Below are 17749 nucleotides of genomic sequence, written 5' to 3'. Positions count from 1 at the left end.
TATTCTTATTCCAGTGGTTCCATAACTTCCAGAACAACCGTGCGAGGCCCTGTCATCACCAGCCTGTTGACTGTCCTGTAGTCCAGGTAGAGAACACACTTTCCGTTCACCTGGCACACAAACTGCCGCACCTACAGAAGATGATGTGAGGTACATGGGTCTTATTTTCGTCACAGAGTAAAATATGATATATGTTTCCATTTTCAGTGCCATGTGTCTTGACATATATTTGACCTTAACTCCTGCAGCCGCTGAAGGGCTTCCCGGGTCAACGGCCTGCACGTAACAGGGAGCCATGCCTCTGACAACAAAGCCCCAGCCCATGTCGTCTCCTATCACCTGTGATGACACGAGGGTGAGATAAATTACACAATCTGTAGAACTTAAATGGAATAATTTTGTATTGGTGAGATAAAACTTCATTAGTCCACATGTCATGAGTATCTCCCCATGAATGTGTTTAGTCTTGTTTCTAATGTAAACTATGAAGGAGCCTAAATATGTAAATGATTTGTTTTACATGGTTAATCCATGACAATGGTTTTGTGTTGACATCACAAAACAGGACTGTTGTTCAAATTATGCTGAATTAATGTTCCTAGTGATGCTATCGATATTTCCCCTATCCATGATTATGTCGTTAAAGTAACTCACCGTCAACACTCTCTTGATTAAAGGTGCCCCCGGTGCAAATAACTCTTCACATGTAAAATGTCTTCTTAGCACTGTAAAAGTGTTAAAACATTTCAAACAGTCACCACTTTCCAGTTTCGGACCTCATTAAATCGAATGCTTTTCTCTTTAAAGACATTTTTTGTCACGTGAAGATTAATGACACACTTGCCTGATTCAGGATTGCATCTCACTGAAGTCGAAGGCAGCTGGACCAAAGGTCCAGAAGAGTGAAGCTGAGGGGAGTTCAAGCTGCCTCGACGACCACAGGTAACCTGTTTCAGATCTTTACTTAACCTCACTGTAATTAGATTAGTAGTAACATTTATAATGTGATAGTTGACATTCACAACAAATTGTAAAAAGTGCAGAAAAAGGGCAGAATTTTCCTTTTACCAGACTGGAAGGCACTGTTGCCGTCCTGAGGCGGGCTTTTGTCGGCGTGGTTGTCCTCTTGCGTGGACGCTGCCACATCTTCGCTGTCGTCTTGTTCGCTTTCATTCAACAGTTCAGATAGGCGGCGTCTGCGGCGAAAATTGATGCAGAACTGATAGAGCAGTCCACTGTCATAGAAATCATGCTTCTTTGCCACTAGTAGTGGTGGTGGTGGTGGTGGGGGGGGGGGGGGGGGGGAGAGAGCACAAAACAACACGTTTTACAATGAATGGGATTTTTCACAAAGAGTTGATGAGTGTATTTGCTTTAGATTGCAAAAAGTCCCAGCTGGCCACCCACTGACAGCAGCCACTGACAACCCGCTCATTCCTGGTGCCACACATCAGAAAGGGGCCAATGAGGGCTCCCCTCACCGTGCTGAATGATGCCATGCTCCTGCAATGCGCGGCACAGCTCCAGTCCCTGGCGCCGGCTCTCTGCCTCCCCGTTCTGAAGGAGCCAGTCGATCAACTGGCAGCCCAGAAAGGAGCGCTGATATGCAACGCCGTGCTCCTCTCTCAGATGCAGAATGGAGTTCTTGTCCCCGATGAGACTGAAGAAACGGACACGAAAAACGCACGGATCAGATGTGTCACGAACACGCAAATTACTTTTAAAAAAGTGCTGGTCGGAGCATTTCAAAAGACAAAAGTTATCTATATTTGACAGGAGATTACCGTATTGGTGTGTATGCGATCACGACTAGGGTTGACAGTACAGTTCACGGTCAAACGAGAGAATACCAGCACATAATAAACAGCAGCTCTTACTGTTCATAGAGCCGTTGTCCTCGCATGAAGATTTTCACCTCTGTGTTGAAGGGAAACGTGCCATCGTCCTTGCGGAAACGGTACAGCACTTTGGCATCCTTCAACATTGGCCTCTTATCGCAGACTAAGAGAAGGCAACATACAGTTACTTGTGAGTTTTGAAGTTGGCGTGTCGCTAAATGAAGCTACAACAACATGTATCTCCTTGCTGAAACTTGTGTTGCTGCGTCCTTCTTACCGTGGTGAAGGATGTCATGATCCATGAGGTGCTGCATGAGGCAGACGGCTGTTGCTCGATCTGGAGCTTCCTTATGGCTCACTAGCCAGTCTATCAGTTCCTGTGCCACGAAGCAGTTAGGAAACGTGCGCAGGTGGTAGCGTCGGTCCTTGATCAGTTTCTCATCGTGTAGTCTCAACCTTGAAAGTTCAAATCAGCCACGTGTTTAACCTTAAACCTTGAATCTCCTTCAAGCCTGACCCTAGACAAGTCATATATTCTCTCTTCGTACCTGAGTTGTTCTCCAGCAATCATGACTTCTCCTTTATGTTGTCTGTCTATGGCCTTTCTCCTGATGCTACCTGTTCGCTCCATGCTTTCTACATGTGGACTGGAGGGTTAGGTGAAGCCAACTCTTAGTTATGGCCCTTTGTATTTACAAAATAGCCATTGAAACACACAGAACCCTGTTTGCCATGTGGGAAAGATGTTGTGTATACAGAAAGAAAGGGAGACAAAGACATGGTACAAAAACTGTCCAGTGTTGACATGCGTGTTCTCTTATCCTTATTTATTCTTAAGGCTGAGGCTATCACATTTATTTATTTATTGCATTTTGAGAGAAACAAGTGACTGACTGTTGTTATCCTCATGATAACCCTTTGCTAATTGTCTTCATGGTGCTAATCGTCCCGCTACAGTCGGTTAATGGACGCTGTGATGCAGGCTGTGCTTTGCTACACATAATAGATTAAAGTCTGGAATATCTGGGGCGTCTACGGATGTTACAGTTTCCTAGAAGACGTGCCGTTATGTGTCCGCATTGGATGAAATGTAATGAGGTCAAATTTTAAAATATGCTATATGCTACAGTGACGGTGCTTGTCCTCTAAAGTGAGCCTTGACATGTGAGCGCATCTGTGCATCCAGCCTCTCTGACAGCATACAAATCATGCCTATACTTTGTAATAGAAATGGCAGCCTCAACCTTAATTTATGATGAGGTTGAGTTTGTAGGTGGGTGTGCACACAGAATTAATATCAAATTAATATCCATCACCACGTACAGCTCTCAGTTCTCAGGTGCAAATAAAGTGACGCCTTGTTTCTACGAGCTGTTGTTGCAACGATGGCTTTCATTGATTATATGTGTGTGTAGAAATCAAATGTTTTCAGGTGGTGTGACTGTTTTCCTGCGTGTGGCTTTGCGGCGAAATGTGACCCCAGTGTCTGCTGGCGATGTGCTCTTAAGCTGTTAGCGTCCTATCTTTAGCATAATGTCCCTGAGCCATCCTTGCTCAGTCACACTGTCTCCTCTTTTCCTTTATTCCCAGCAACTAAAGCTGACTGAAACAATACCTCTGCGTTCTTGGACAGCACTTTCTATTGGTTTTGGCTTGAGTCCTCTATCTTGTCAGTAAAGCTTTCACTATCTTTTTGAGTAAGCACTGCCTGTGATGGTCGTGTCAGGGCAGGAACGTCGCTTAACCCTTTTGATACCATGTGCAGCTGTGGCCCCTCTGGACACCGCTAGGGGTGACGTCCCCGAAACAGACGGCACATCCTGGAACATACCCGTTTTTTTTTTTGTTGTGCCAGAGATGTTGCCGAGCTGTTGTCAGCGGTGTTTATGATTTATGGTGGGATGCGTTGCCCTTCTCTGGCTGCCGGGGCTCAGGGCCGACCTTTTGGAAAATCAACACATGTTTAAGGGCTCTGCCACAGATGTTTTGTGCTCTCTGTGCACACGTTCCATAAATGCACAACCCTATGAAAATAATCCAGAACTCAGCTCTGTAACTTTCAAAACAGCGATGGCGATGGCGCCCGGTAATGTCCCCGAAACAAATCAAATCATCAAAAAACAAACATATATATATATATATATATATATATATATATATATACAACTTAAGAAAACACAAAACATGGAAGGTGATGGAAAGCCTTGTGATGTGACGATTGTTTCCAAAATGTTTTCATCTGAACTGATCGAACAACATGAAATGTTTGACGTGTATCCGTGGCATGAACAAACACTCAATTTGTTACTTCACATAGAAAACATAAGCTAAAGTTTGCAGAAGTACAGTGTGTTCCTCTTATGAAAGTCTGTGACGGTTCAGACTTCATAGGAGTGGATTTTTAGAGATTGGACTATGTGGTGTATGCACGTGGCCACCAGATGTCAGTGTTTTCCTGTGAACTAACTAAAGAGCACAGCGACCACAATAGTGTCAACTGAATAGCCTTTTTGTTGTTTAGGTGAAATGGGGCATTTGCTACAACTTATATAAATCACCACAGATTTGTTCATACATTTAAACCAAATGATGGCTGAAGGAAAATGATATTAGTACACATTTGAAGTAGGCAGAGTGACCCCATATGTTTTAGTGTATTGGCTTGAAAAACAACAAACGCACTGCCTGGACTAGCCGGGGTGTGAAGGTATTTGACCGTCTTATACGCACTGTGATAAATCTAAACAAACATGTGGGATAAATAGGCCTAAATGTAAAATGGAGGACAAGTCAAACAGTTAAAAAAAAACATATTGCAGAAGATGGTGTTCCGCTGTGCAGACATTTATAGGTTTTGGTCAAATGATCATCACGAACAGCCCGTTGGGGGGAGGGACAGGCTCGTAGCAGCTCTTATGCAAATCAGCCTGCTCAGCGGGTTTTTATTGGAGAGCAGCGCGGAGGTGTAGCCTGGAAGGCGTGACATCATGCCAATGCAGCTTTATGAAGAAAGTGCGCTTCTCCTGAGCAGGCAGAGAGGTGCGTCCGGTCCGCTGGCGTCATCGGTGGACTTATTGTGTGGCGACTGAAGCCAAACAAGCTGCGCGGTGCAGAATCTCCAGCTCGCACAGAGTTTGATACGGTGGGAGGCTTTTTACGCACGCATGTTTTTTTTCTCTCTCTCCCTTCTGAACTGAAAGCAAAGTTTGGGATTACTGCCATTTTTCGAAAGTAAGCGCGATTTCGCTGACTGTATGAAATAGCTTTGGACATTCGGAGCTCTCTGAAGAGACCAGCTTGCCAGTTAATATGAGCGATTCGCATTTGGGACTGCAGAAAACCCCCATGGATTTCGTCAGCGACTTCGACTTGATGAAGTTCGGCGTTAAGAAAGAGGCGATGCAGGGGATCGACCGCTCCTTCGTCGGGCCATGCAGCCAGCTCCAGAGACCGGACTCCGTTTCCTCCACCCCCGGCAGCACTCCTTGTAACTCGGTACCCTCATCACCAAACCTCAATCCAAACGAGCAGAGAAATAACCCCGGGGGCGACCAGTTCTGGATACCCAACAACGGGGGTTACCCTCAGCAAATGTACCCTCAAGCTTTTGGTCTGACACCCGAGGACGCAATGGAGGCCCTAATCGGCGCCACGGCGCAGCAGGGACATCCATCTGTGCCCCACGGCCACCAGCAGCCACATTTCCAAGCCGACTACGAAGGGTACGGCCAACTCAACGAGCCTGTCCAGCACTACGCGGGACTCCCGGGTCACCCCGACATGCAAGGGATCCACAGCAGTCACTGCCAAGACCCTTATATCAAAGATGACATGGATGACTTGGACTCTGATGAGTCGCCGGAGGACAAGCAGGTCCTCGGCGCGCACCACAGCCGCCACGACCGGCTGTCCAACGCCGACGACCACTTCTCAGATGACCAGCTGGTGTCGATGTCCGTCAGGGAGCTCAATCGCCACCTCAGAGGCCTCGGCAAGGACGAAGTGATGCGTCTGAAGCAGAAGCGCCGAACCCTGAAAAACCGAGGTTACGCACAGTCCTGCCGTTACAAGCGCGTCCAGCAGAAGCACGTTTTGGAGCACGAAAAGACCAGCCTGGTGTCACAGGTTGAGCAGCTGAAACATGAACTGAACAGACTGATGCGGGAGAGGGATGCATACAAAAATAAATGTGATAAACTGGCCGGTGCAAACTGTTACCACGAAACTGGGTCCACCAGTGACAACCCTTCCTCACCCGAGTATTTAATGTGACTTTGTTAAATTTCCTGCAGAACTGATACTTTTCCATGGGGAGGCATTATGTTGACAGCTCGCTTTGCTTTTTAAACAAACAAGCCCATGGATTCACCAAGTTGTAATTAATGTTGGACAAAAGGATATCGCTGAAATCATTGTAATAGATACAACTAGGCAACAAGTTATGACTCAAAATTACAATAAGGCATGCATGCAGGACATGCATGAGATGTTTTTTTTCTATACAGGCATATCTGTATTTTGTCTGAAAGGACATACTTGAAATCAGAGAATATTTCCTTTTTATTAATATACAACTTTAATCCTTCTGCATTAGTTACTCATCAATCTTTATTTTAGTGATTTTGCTTTGCTTAGTTTTTGTAGCTCAAATTATATTTTGTGTCCATGCTTCCTTAAAATAGACGACATACAAAGAAGAATTATGTTTAAATGGCATTTCTGTTATTTTTTATGAAGCTGATTCTGCTGGACAGATGTTTTCCTTATTTGCTTTTCTTTTTAAGATAATATATGATTATGCAAATTGTTTTTCATCCACTATGTTTTTAATTTGCTATGGATCAATAAAACTATTGTGACTTTTTCAAATTGTGTCTCATCTGCTGATAGAATTACTATCCCACAACAACACAGAGAAATATTCAGGCTACCTCAAATGCACAGTTTTCTCTCAAGTTTCTGATACACCGTAATTATTAGTACTGTCATTTTTTATTCTCATGAGGGCTTACAACATTTTCAAAATTCACACTCACAATATACAATGAAAAAAATGCTAAATCCACAAAAGGAAACACACACTACATTAAATTATAATATTGAAATCTCTTAGGATCTCGTAGGAATATATAAATGAAACTAGTTTGTGTGCAGTGTAGAAGGACGACATGTACACAACATTGCCTCTTCTATAACTGTAACATTATACTATGACCCCATACATTTATTTAAATATACATAAATTCTACTTTTTTTTATCATATTATTATAAGACGGCCAAAACAAGGAGCGCAGTAACAGCGTTGTGTATCTGTTGGTTTGGTGGTGAATGAAAGGATGAGTGGCTTTCCTCCTTCCCTGACCTCTGGCCTTCATGGAGTGCTGCTTCCTGTGGGACCCCGGCATGTGAGAGAACAGGGGGCTGACTGGCAGGGGCTGTGGGGCACAGATAAAACAGGAGTGGAAATCAGGCTTCCCTTCAGCTCTCTTCCTCACACAAACAGATCACCTCTGCATTCATTAACAGAGGAAGAGAGAAACAGCAACCACGGCACACACACACACTGCTCGGCGCTCCTCTGGCCGGCTCCGGAGGAATTTTTGCACTCGTTTTATTTTTTTGGGGGGGTTGTTTTTTTGTGTGCGTCTGTCCTGTTACATTTTGAAATCGTCGAGCAAATTTCCTGACAACAGATCATTCCCAGTTCAGGACTACAATAATATTTGGATGACCGTAATAGTACCAAGGCCACTGTGATAATGTGTGATAAGTGGCCACATTGTAAATTGAGTTTATAACCTCTGTCATGGCCTCTGTGCTGAGAAGACAGAGACAAATTTAGGGAGTTTTTCACCGTGAGAGGAGACTTTCTCTTCCCGCTTAGCGAGAATTCGGCTGGGCAGGTGGCTCTGTTAATGGCGCCACCCTTTAACCTGGAAAACCAGGTTCTCTTTTCGTGTGTGACCCCTGACAGTTTTGACCTCACCCCTCAGTTGAGAGAGAGCAGCTCTAAAATCAAACCACAGGTGCAAAAACACTTTCCTTCTGAAAACAGACCCAATCCCTGAAGGTCGGCTCGCTGCACTGGGACTACGTGACGTAGAGGCGTGCGTTTGTGAACACCAAGGAGGTAGCTGAAAATAACCAGATGGTTATTGCAATGAATAATGCTCCTCTATATTTTAATGTTATTGGGAAGGGCTCATTAATCAGTGGCTCTTATAGATGAGACTTTGTTTACAGGCACAGTTTAATTTTCCTCTATTTCAAAAGTGTAATCGTAAATATTCACATTAACAGTAAACCTACTCAGACGACTGCTGGGCAGAGAGTGAAACTCAATAGGTATTGAGGACATTTGTTATCAAATTAGTTACATTTCTTTGTTCCTTTTTTAGTCTTCAATACACATCATTTTACGTGTCTTGATGTAATTTCTAAATGACTTAAATCAGGTGAAATGTTAAACCGCTGAGTGCCTAACATAAACTAAAACCTTTCCAAAAATCTGCAGCATTTTAGATTGAACCACCTCGAGTGTAAGGGTTTATTTGCACATGCAAATTGGAGACAACTAAGCGCAAGGTATGCATGTTTGTGTATACTTGCATATGTTTAACATTGCCTGCACTGATGCATTTTAGTAGGTGTGGTTTTTCAATCACTTCTTTGTTCCGTGTGGTATGTTTGCGCACTTACATACATCACATGAGGATTTCTAAGCAACGGCGGAATAATACAGTAGAAGTGTTTGGCGAGGAGAGCGGTTTGTGGTACTGTGTGACAGTGTGCAGGGTGCCATTGTAGAAACGATTAGCCAGCTCTTTTCCCTCGCATGTGATAGGCTGGTGGGCCTGATGTGGGAGCCTCACACTACCCCTCCCCCCTTCCCTCCTCCCCGCCACCAACACCCCGAGCCCACAGCGCCTGAGGCTGGCTACTGAGTCAGCAGGAGGGAAAGGTGTCTGCACGGCTGTGGCATCAGAACAAGAGAGAAAGCAAAATAGCTGGAGAAGGATAAAGAGCAGTGAAAACGATTTAGAATAGACACGCTTGCATTTTTTAAAAACAGATGGAGAGAAGGAACGATTGCACGAAGTGGAAGAAGAAAAAAAAAGGCAGAATGCGATGATGAAGCGGGTTAAAGAGGAAGCATCATCATCTCCTAAATTATTTCAAAACCTCTTCTGCAGAGGCCTTTTTATTACATTGTGACTAAGATGTCCACTTTAGATGTAACCGTGGCACACTTTAACACAATGAATAACGCCCCGTAGATGGCTGGTGTTCAGTGAAAACACTTGAACGTGTCCCATCAGAATCCCTTAAACGTGGTGCCCACCTCTTGGCTGAGTGCAGGGGCTTGCCAAGGCCTGGCTGCATCTCAGACAGCGGACACAGACAGAGGAATGCTGCAGAGACTCACCATTGTGTGGGGAGAGGCAGAGGAATGCAGGCTGCCAGGCGACGTACGCTGTCACCAATGAACACAGCCAGAGGCCTCGAGCCACGAGGGCCAACAGGCCCCACAGTCGAACATCACTCGCCACTTCCATCTGTGATATCATACCCAGCTTCTGTGGACTGTGTTGGTTTGGCCCAGCGTGACTTTCTAAACGCTGAGTATCTATCACAAAAAAACCCCATCAGAGATTAGATAGAAAATGGCACGTTAGTTGATCAGCTGAGTAAATATTCTTTTGTTTTAAACAAACCCTGTTGATCAAACTGTGAATCTTGCCCTCACAATAATGATTGGCACTATTCTCCTGTGGCTAAATGTCAACTGACCAGACATTTGACCCCCAATAGCAAGCCTTTTCCAGCCTCAGCCGGTTTTTTCGCCCGATGTTTTGCAACAGCAAAGGCTCACACTGGTGATCGTCTGTGAAGAGCGGCTTCACGTGAAGCGCAGAGCAGAGATTGGGATGGAGGACAGGATGGACGAGGGGCTTCCTCTTTCACTTCCTATATGAGGGTCCAGTCAAGTGACTCTTTGTGAGAGTGGTAGGTTGTATGTCGCAGGAAAACGCAGCTTCGACGGCTGTGGTTTCCGCTCAGGATGTCCAGTCGTTTCTGCGCACGGTTGTGACACTGTGAATCATGCAGCGATCACACACGCACAGAGACGTCTCCATGGACATGGCACACACACACACACACACACACACACGCAGACATGCCTATGCAAATACAGACGATCATGTGTGTATGTGCTTTCTTGCTCTCTCACACAGAAGGTTTTTTTTTTTTTGGTCAGTGTTGCCACATCGTGAAAGATTCCATGGTAATTACTATTGTAGGTTACTACTGGTAATGACTTAGATTATCACATGATGAACTCTGCAGGCTCTAACAGAGTGGATTAATGTGTAGCCTCAGAACTACAATAAAGATTGTCTTGCTATCTTATTGGCCGTAATAAGGAATCTTGCTTCCTGGGGACGTTGTGTTTCACATGTTTGTGCATCATCTCCTGGCGATCTGATAGGAAGGTTCCTTGATAAAGTGCTTGTCACGTTCCAGTGGACATCACTGACAGAAGTGTGACAAAGTCCTGTCACATTACAGGCATGGACTTTAGTTAGCGAGCAAAGGGTGAACCACTGTATGTAATGATTATACAGGTTCCTCCCAGTGTGACAGAAACATTATAAAACAGCCCGAGTCTGTTACTAGAGGATGAAAAACAGAGATGTTTAACTGGCATGCACAGCAGGGGTAAACGAACTGTGCGTCTGAAGTGACTGATCATTTCAGATACAATCCGATGACCACGCCCTCAACACCTTGACTTTCTTTCGTACGATGGACACCCAGCATATTCGTCCCTGTTTCGTGAGTGACACTGCAGTTTTGCAGCGTAAATAAGAGGCCAGAGAGTGAATGAGGGGTCATTAGAGAGAGGAGAAGAGTAGAAAAAAAATACCAAGAGAAGGAATCTCCTTTCCTTTCATTCCGTGCTAGGATTTCCTGTTCGGTTTTATGGGGGTCATGCAGCTGGCAGGCGCCCTCCTGTTTCTGTCCATAATGATGACAGGCGTCCATTAGTGCACAGTAGAAACACGAGCCACAGAGGTTAACACAGGCTTCCCCCCCCGACAGCCTCTTCCCTTTCCACAGCCCCTGGCCCCCAGTATACAGCCTACCTATCTATAGGGCAGATAATTGTGGCTCTCAGTTGCTGTTGGCAAAACTTCGCTGATTAAGGGTCAGCTCCTGCTCAGACACCAGTATGTGCACCCTGGCGAGTTTATCACAACCCGGAAAGCAGATCCGGCCCTCTGGGACCATATTATGTCTCTGGTATATAACAAACTCGCATCCAGGAAGAGTAATGGGGAGACTGGTTTTTGAGAAGAGCGCTGCAGATGAAATAATAAATGGTTCTTGGTACGGTTAGAGAACAAAAGAGAACAAAGCATGTTGTTTTTTTGGTGGGGTTTAAAGTAGGAGATCATTTTGTTTTTTTGGGCATGATGTCACTGAGTTTTAATGAAAGGTGGCCCAAAAAGAATAGCAAAAGATATCCCAGAGAAATAAAATATTATCTTGATCAGGTTTAGTTGGAAAATCCTAAAGAAATTAGAATTTTTCCTGTTATACTGTTAGAGCCTCTCGTGAAGAGTCGGAAAGGCGGTTGAACAGACGAGAGGGTTTGAAAAGTACCATTCAACACGCTTCTTCATAAGTTTCTGCGGGTGTCATACGTTCTGGTAAAGTCTAACAGGCCTCCTTGGAATTGGGTGTGTCACTCTCCCACTGGTGTGTCATGTTAACATCTCCCTTGTGTCATAACTCTCCCCTCATGTTTCTCAGATGCACTATGCTGAACTTAAAGCCATATCATTTTTCCTTTCAGCTGATTTTAGCGCAGCCGGATCCGTCTCTGCGTCCTCTACGCAGCTGGAGGATTTGGCAGAACAGCGTTCACACGCCCATTCTTTGATTCTTTGGCCATCTTTGTCATCATGGGCGATGTTAAGCCTCCGCTACAACAACTGAGTAACAACCATCTTTGTGCTGCGGGTGGAGTGTCTGGGAGAGAAGCTTGTGATTTGCCAACACAGGGCTTATAAGGACTCTATTTAAGGGGATGCAGGCCTTTATACTACAGTGAACCCATGTACTTGTTTGTTCTTTTTGTGGTCAAGATACAGGAAGTACTTTGTTCTGGGATTCAACAGCAGAAAAAAAAAAGAAACCCGAACTTCTCAAAAGAATGAAATGAAAGGTTACAAGTAAAAAAAAAAAAAGGTTTATAGAGGTTGTGATAAGAAGAGTTCATTTGTTAGACACATTAAAACTTCTCGTGATTTAATTGTTGCACATAGAAAAGAACTTTTGAACTTTGACAACCTGCATTATCTGTTTTTTTGGCCACTTAGGGGGAGCAGAAGCAAACGGTAAACACCAACATTTTATCACCGTTTAAAGGATTAGTTCAACCTTCCGTCTCAGACTGAAAACTCATCTGTTCGCACTGCACCTTTGCCCTTAAGTGATAAAATGAGTATCTTTCTCTTGTTGTCTCTAAATGCAGCACTTGAAGTAATTCAGGATATTTTATGAAGTTGATGTGACTTCCATGATTCTTCCACTTTACATATGGTTGAATGCACTTATTGTAAGTCACGCTGGATAAAAACTTCAGCTAAAATGAATGTAATGTTATGTTTTGGGAAGCTACAGCCTAGCTAGCTAGCTCTGCCCAAACTGGAGTTTGGCAACCGCTGAGTTGGGGGACAATTCTCTGTTCATCTCTTTGAGTGGCTCTTTTATATATATAGTCATGTGAATAATCTTTAATATAACAAGACTAATGCCTGTTTTATGCTCTGCAGCAGTGCGCCTGTGCGTTCTGTGCGGGCAGCTTTCCTGAACGCCAGGCTTTCACAGTGCTGCAGCTTATTGAGCGTGTCATTTTCTTTTAAGTTACATTTTCAGGAAGTGTGAGTCCACACCAGCGGTTGTGTGACGCTGTAGGCCTACTAATCACTGCTGAGGCACAGTTTTGAGGTGCTTTTCGCTAAATGCTACTGTCAGCATGCTAACAAGTTCGCAATGGCAGTGTTAACATGTTGATGCTTAGCAAATATAATGTTTGCCATGTTCACCGTCTTAGTTTAGCAACAAATAAAAATGTCAACCTGATGACGCCACTAGACTGAATGTCGGAGAATCACCAAAGTTATAATTCGTCCTGTGGGAGACATGACTGTCACATGGCAATCCATCCAATAAATGATGAGACATTTCATTCAAAACCACAAATGTCAACCTCATGGTGGCAATAGAGAAAAGTCAGGGGATCACCGAAGTCACTGAGGAACATGAGTATCTGTGCAAATTTCTTTCCAGCAAATGAGTTGAAATATTTCAGTTTAGACCAAAGTGATGGCCTGATATTATGTATCGTATCATTATTACCTCCAAAAAGGAGGTTATATTTTGGGTTTGGTTTGTTTGTTTGTCAACGGAATTATGGAAAAACTACACGTCCAGATTTTGGGTATGTGTGGAGTATAGCATGGGAAGAACATTACATTACATTTGGACACATTATTTTTCCCTTATGTAAACGACCATGGCGGAGGCCTGCGCTCTCTGAGAGCCCTTCTAGTTTATCATGAGATACAGCTTATTGTTTACTGTTTACTGAGTCTTTATAGCCTTTACAAGGCAACAAATAATTGGTACGACTGCCCTGATGTAAAACTTTTTTTTTTTTAAAGCAGCATTTCAGTTTTAGAGAAGAGAAAGTGATTTGTGTGAAGTAACACACTGCCCACACGTGGTCAAGCAGCGGCCTGCAGCACTATCATGTCCAGGCTGAACAACAACAACCCAAGTGGGTGGCCTCTGAGCTGCAACCCAACAAACTCTGACCTTAGCCTGCACGTCAGGTGTTGAGAAACATTCAACAGTCCAAATGTTGTGGGAACTCGTCATCTGTTTGCCTCCCGCACGTTTGCACCGTCTTCTGGAGCCCAGATGAAACCTCAGACACAAAATCAGCCAAATGAGTTGAACGTTACCGTGACAAACTATCAGACTGATAGCATCCAAGAGGAAGAAAACGATATTGAAATGTGTCTCTGCCGTCTGGCTGCCCTGGTGAAAAACATTCGGAGCGAGCATGTCAGCTTCAAGTCTCTTTTGTACAGGCGAGGTCAGAAGGTCACCATAACTCTGTGAGTGACAGCGGTAATGGAGAGCGAAGCTATATTTAAATCCCGAGGAGAGGAACAGCCTTGACTCATGTGTGGACCTTGTGCATCCTCTTTCCGCACAAAAAAATGAATCTGCTCATTTTGTTAAGCTTCCTAGCACCCGTATGGCTTAGTGGCAGTAATTATTTTCAGACCCTGATTGTGAAATCTATCGCTCTATCTATCTATTGCTATAAAAAGAATGTATATTTTTGGCAATGCTCTCATGTCCCCTCTTAAAAATATAGTAGGTTGTGTTTTGTTGGAAATAGTTAGGTATCGCAGCCATGGTTCGAATAGATTTTATTGATCCGTGTGATAAAGCGAACCCTCTCTTTAAAGATTCTTTCCCAATGTCCTGCTAAGGGAGTTCAGCTGCTTTGTTGTCTGAATAGATCTGGAGTCTAACTGTGTTGATTCGTCTGTGGCAGCTGAGGTGTTTAGTAAAGGCTGCTGTGGTTGATTGGTGGAAGGAGTGGAAAGCAGGAGCATTGGGCTTTCCCACAGAACCAGTGGAGAAGACTTTGAAATAGGAGCAGCTTCTCAGAAGCTTTATCAAGCCCTGATCACCTGATAAATCTGTCAGAGGCCACAGCCCCGTCCATAGGAACCTGTTATTCATATGTGCTAGTAAAACAGATCTTTGAAGGACTAATCCTTTAATCCTGATTCATTGTTTCATCAGCAGAAGAAACACTTGTGTTTGCTGCAAAGACTTAAACTTGTTATCTCGAGCAGTGCTTCCCAAAACAGTTTAAAGTGTCACATGAATGTTTTGAGATTAATGAGAAAAGTGTGGCACATGGATCGTACGTTGTCCTTTCAGTCTTTTGTGTTTTCAGACCGGCTCTCCCCCGGGGCTACTTTGACATGCACATGCATACCTATCTGTGCTGCCATCTCTTTACAGTATATCTGTGTCAGCAGCGGGCTGAGGCAGGAGCATGAGAAATGGAGGCAAGCTCGGTCCTCAGTCCCACGGATAGGGGCTGTGCACTCAGCTGTAAACAGCTTCTGTGTGTGTGTGTGTGTGTGTGTGTGTGTGTGTGTGCGTGTGTGTGTGTGTGTGTGTGTGTGTGTGTGTGTGTGTGTGTCTCATGAGTCTTTATTTCCATCTGTTTTCATCACCTCTGGAAAGGTAGCATGACGAGTCTTCCCACAGGAGTGGCGTGAGCGTTGCCGTCCCGCACCTTCCTCCTCTCCTCACCTTACTTGATGACATGGGCCTTATCGCTGCATCTGCCAGGCCAGTTAGTCCTTCCCCTTTGTTTGAGGATTAGGGGATGCTGCTGCACCCATTGTGAGCTAGGGAGCGCTAAGTTGGGAGATTTCCGACACGGACAGGGCACAGATATCTTCCTCTGTCCGCAGTTAGAGTCAAACGATTATTTCAGATAATCTTATGCATAATTGAATAATATCTGCGGCTGCTTTGATGAACTCTCTCCGACTGCTAAATATGCAAATATCTTCTTTTTTTTTTTACTCCACAATTGCATTGAATCATCATTCTGTTTGGCCTTGAGCTGTGGGGGAGAGAAGTGGCTTGTTTAGACCCACAAGTCAGGAAGCTGTGAAGCTACGTACCTGATATGATTAACTGAAATATGAGTATATTTCACACCGATATAAGGTCAGAACGCGATGCATTTCATTCAGTTTGACTCCAGGAAATGTTTCACAAAAGTACTGACAGCATCAAAGAGGGGATGCCTTCGCGCCACGGTGAGCCACCATTACAAAGAGAGGTTGACCTTGCCTTTGGCCTCTTGGCTGTCTGACAAAGCAATCCCCGTGCTCTAGTGCAGTACGGCTGTCCTCTAAATGAAAGTAGCTGAGAGGCGAAGGGCAAAGAGGCCTATGGAATATCAATGTGCGATGCTCTCAATTAAGATTAAAGCTTCAAATGGAATCCTATGGAGCCGCTTCCCTAAGAAATGCTTGACATTTTACCCTTGCTGACTCTGGATAAAAAAAAAAAGAGTCCTGCGCCACCAGTACCACCACCGCTACCACCCCAGCCGCTAACTAGCTGCCCCTCCTCTGCAATTCACCGAATTCATTCTGTAGATATTGACTTAGGCTACAGTCACACTTCTAAGAAATAAGTGAAATGGATCATCTTACTGCCAGTGGATGATAAGAATACTGAAATATGAAAAAGCATCTGGATCAGCAAAATGACAAACTGGGGGGGGGGGGGGGGGGGGGGGGAATATGAGGCAGTCATGATAAACCCTTAGAGACAAATTCCCTACAGCTAGACGGAGAACTGAGGATAGGAAAGAGAGGGGAAGAGAGGTAAAGGAGAAAAGAAAATATACATCTGCAGCATGCCCATTTTAAATGTATGTTTAAGAGATCAATTTACAATACGTGTATCCTCTGAAAAGCATGGACAGACTGCACGTAGACGGCCATAGACGTCTGATCTGAAACATTTATTATATCACTATATTTTACGTTCAGTTTAATAAATAAATACATCACATCTTTCCTCTAACAATTGCACACAGCATTGTCTGTGTATTTGCAGCGACCAAACACCCCTCATTCATAAGAGACAGCCAATTACTAAGCTACAATTCTGTGCTTTATTCCTTATAATTAGTACAATGTTTATTTAGCAGTTTGTTAAGATTCAGCAGATGTCGTTTCTAGGCCAGTGGCTTCGGTTTGAATATAAAACACGAGTCGGTATTTACATGGAATATGCGGCACATTTCCTGGTGATTTACAGAACATGATGTCAGTTGTTTGCATCTGATCTTGTAGATTAATGCAGATTATGATGTTGTTTACAGTGTGTATCTGCCAGTATCATCATCACATCGGAGCTGTGCAAGCATTTCTAGTTATGATTTAGGTACAAAAGACACTGGGGAAAAACCAGTATGTGGCCATTTAATTCAAGACCAAAAAAAAACACACACATCTGCTCATTTTGTTGAGCTTATGAAACTCCAGGTGGGGCTAAGCTATATGTATAAAGGTGATATTACATTTTATTGCTGAAAGTAAGAAAGCAGGGACTGATAATGAATGCGATGTAGAGAATAAGATCAAAATGGAGCCTACGTGTAAACTCCACCCTTGATAAACAGAATTCCACATCACGCTCCAACTCTGCAGTTAACTGAATCAATGCAATTCCACTTGTGCTGATCTTGCAGACTGAGGCCCTTCCCCCACCCACCCTCCCTCTCTCCCTCCCTCCCTCCCTCCCTCTCACTCCCTCCCTCCCTCCCTCCCTCTCGCTCTCGCTCTCGCTCTCTTTCTCTCTCTCTGTAACACACACACAAACCCGTCTCCCTCCCCGTGCAGGTCTACCCATCGTAACACATTAGCAGTGGAAGCCATCACACAATCAAGACAAGGCAGCGTATGAGACGTCAGGCCAATTTGTTTCCTTCTTGGAGCTACATCACATTAGCAGGGTGGCTATACCCTTGAGCTAAATCCAAGTTCACACAGAGGGAGCGGGCTGCCGGACAGGAGGGCAGCAATGTCAGCACTTTTCAGACGGCTGCTGACAGCAGACTGACATGTATGAAAAAAAAAAGGCTTGATAGTTTGAAATATGGTCCTTTGGATGTTTCTTTTTTTTTTGTAAGGCATTTCCTGAGGCCCGGAAGAGAAAGAGTGCACAGTCAGAAAATTAAAAAGTTCCTCAGTCAGAGGTCAGGACATCAAATGAA

At 44.2% G+C, this 17749-nt stretch overlaps 2 protein-coding genes across 2 annotated transcripts; one reads left to right on the top strand and one right to left on the bottom strand.

Annotated features, from left to right (window-relative positions):
* Positions 1 to 5: 5 nt before the first annotated feature.
* LOC306694094 (DEP domain-containing mTOR-interacting protein) lies at positions 6 to 2472 on the bottom strand (the record flags this gene model as incomplete). Its single annotated transcript, XM_079156812.1, has 9 exons — positions 2387 to 2472; positions 2116 to 2294; positions 1878 to 2001; positions 1482 to 1660; positions 1069 to 1263; positions 839 to 973; positions 655 to 725; positions 235 to 339; positions 6 to 131 (listed from the first exon to the last, which is right to left on the bottom strand). Exons 1-9 carry the CDS (start codon positions 2467 to 2469, stop codon positions 6 to 8), a joined length of 1197 nt encoding a protein of 398 aa, XP_079012938.1. The 5' UTR covers positions 2470 to 2472.
* Positions 2473 to 4833: 2361 nt separating this feature from the next.
* Positions 4834 to 6701, top strand: mafbb (v-maf avian musculoaponeurotic fibrosarcoma oncogene homolog Bb). Its single transcript, XM_079183969.1, has one exon. It carries the CDS (start codon positions 5148 to 5150, stop codon positions 6108 to 6110), a length of 963 nt encoding a protein of 320 aa, XP_079040095.1. The 5' UTR covers positions 4834 to 5147; the 3' UTR covers positions 6111 to 6701.
* The last annotated feature ends 11048 nt before the right edge of the window (positions 6702 to 17749 follow it).

Source organism: Pholis gunnellus (assembly GCF_910591455.1).
Source record: "Pholis gunnellus genome assembly, chromosome: 3".
NCBI classification, from domain to species: domain Eukaryota; kingdom Metazoa; phylum Chordata; class Actinopteri; order Perciformes; family Pholidae; genus Pholis; species Pholis gunnellus.
This window is presented reverse-complemented; position numbering and strand designations above follow the sequence as displayed.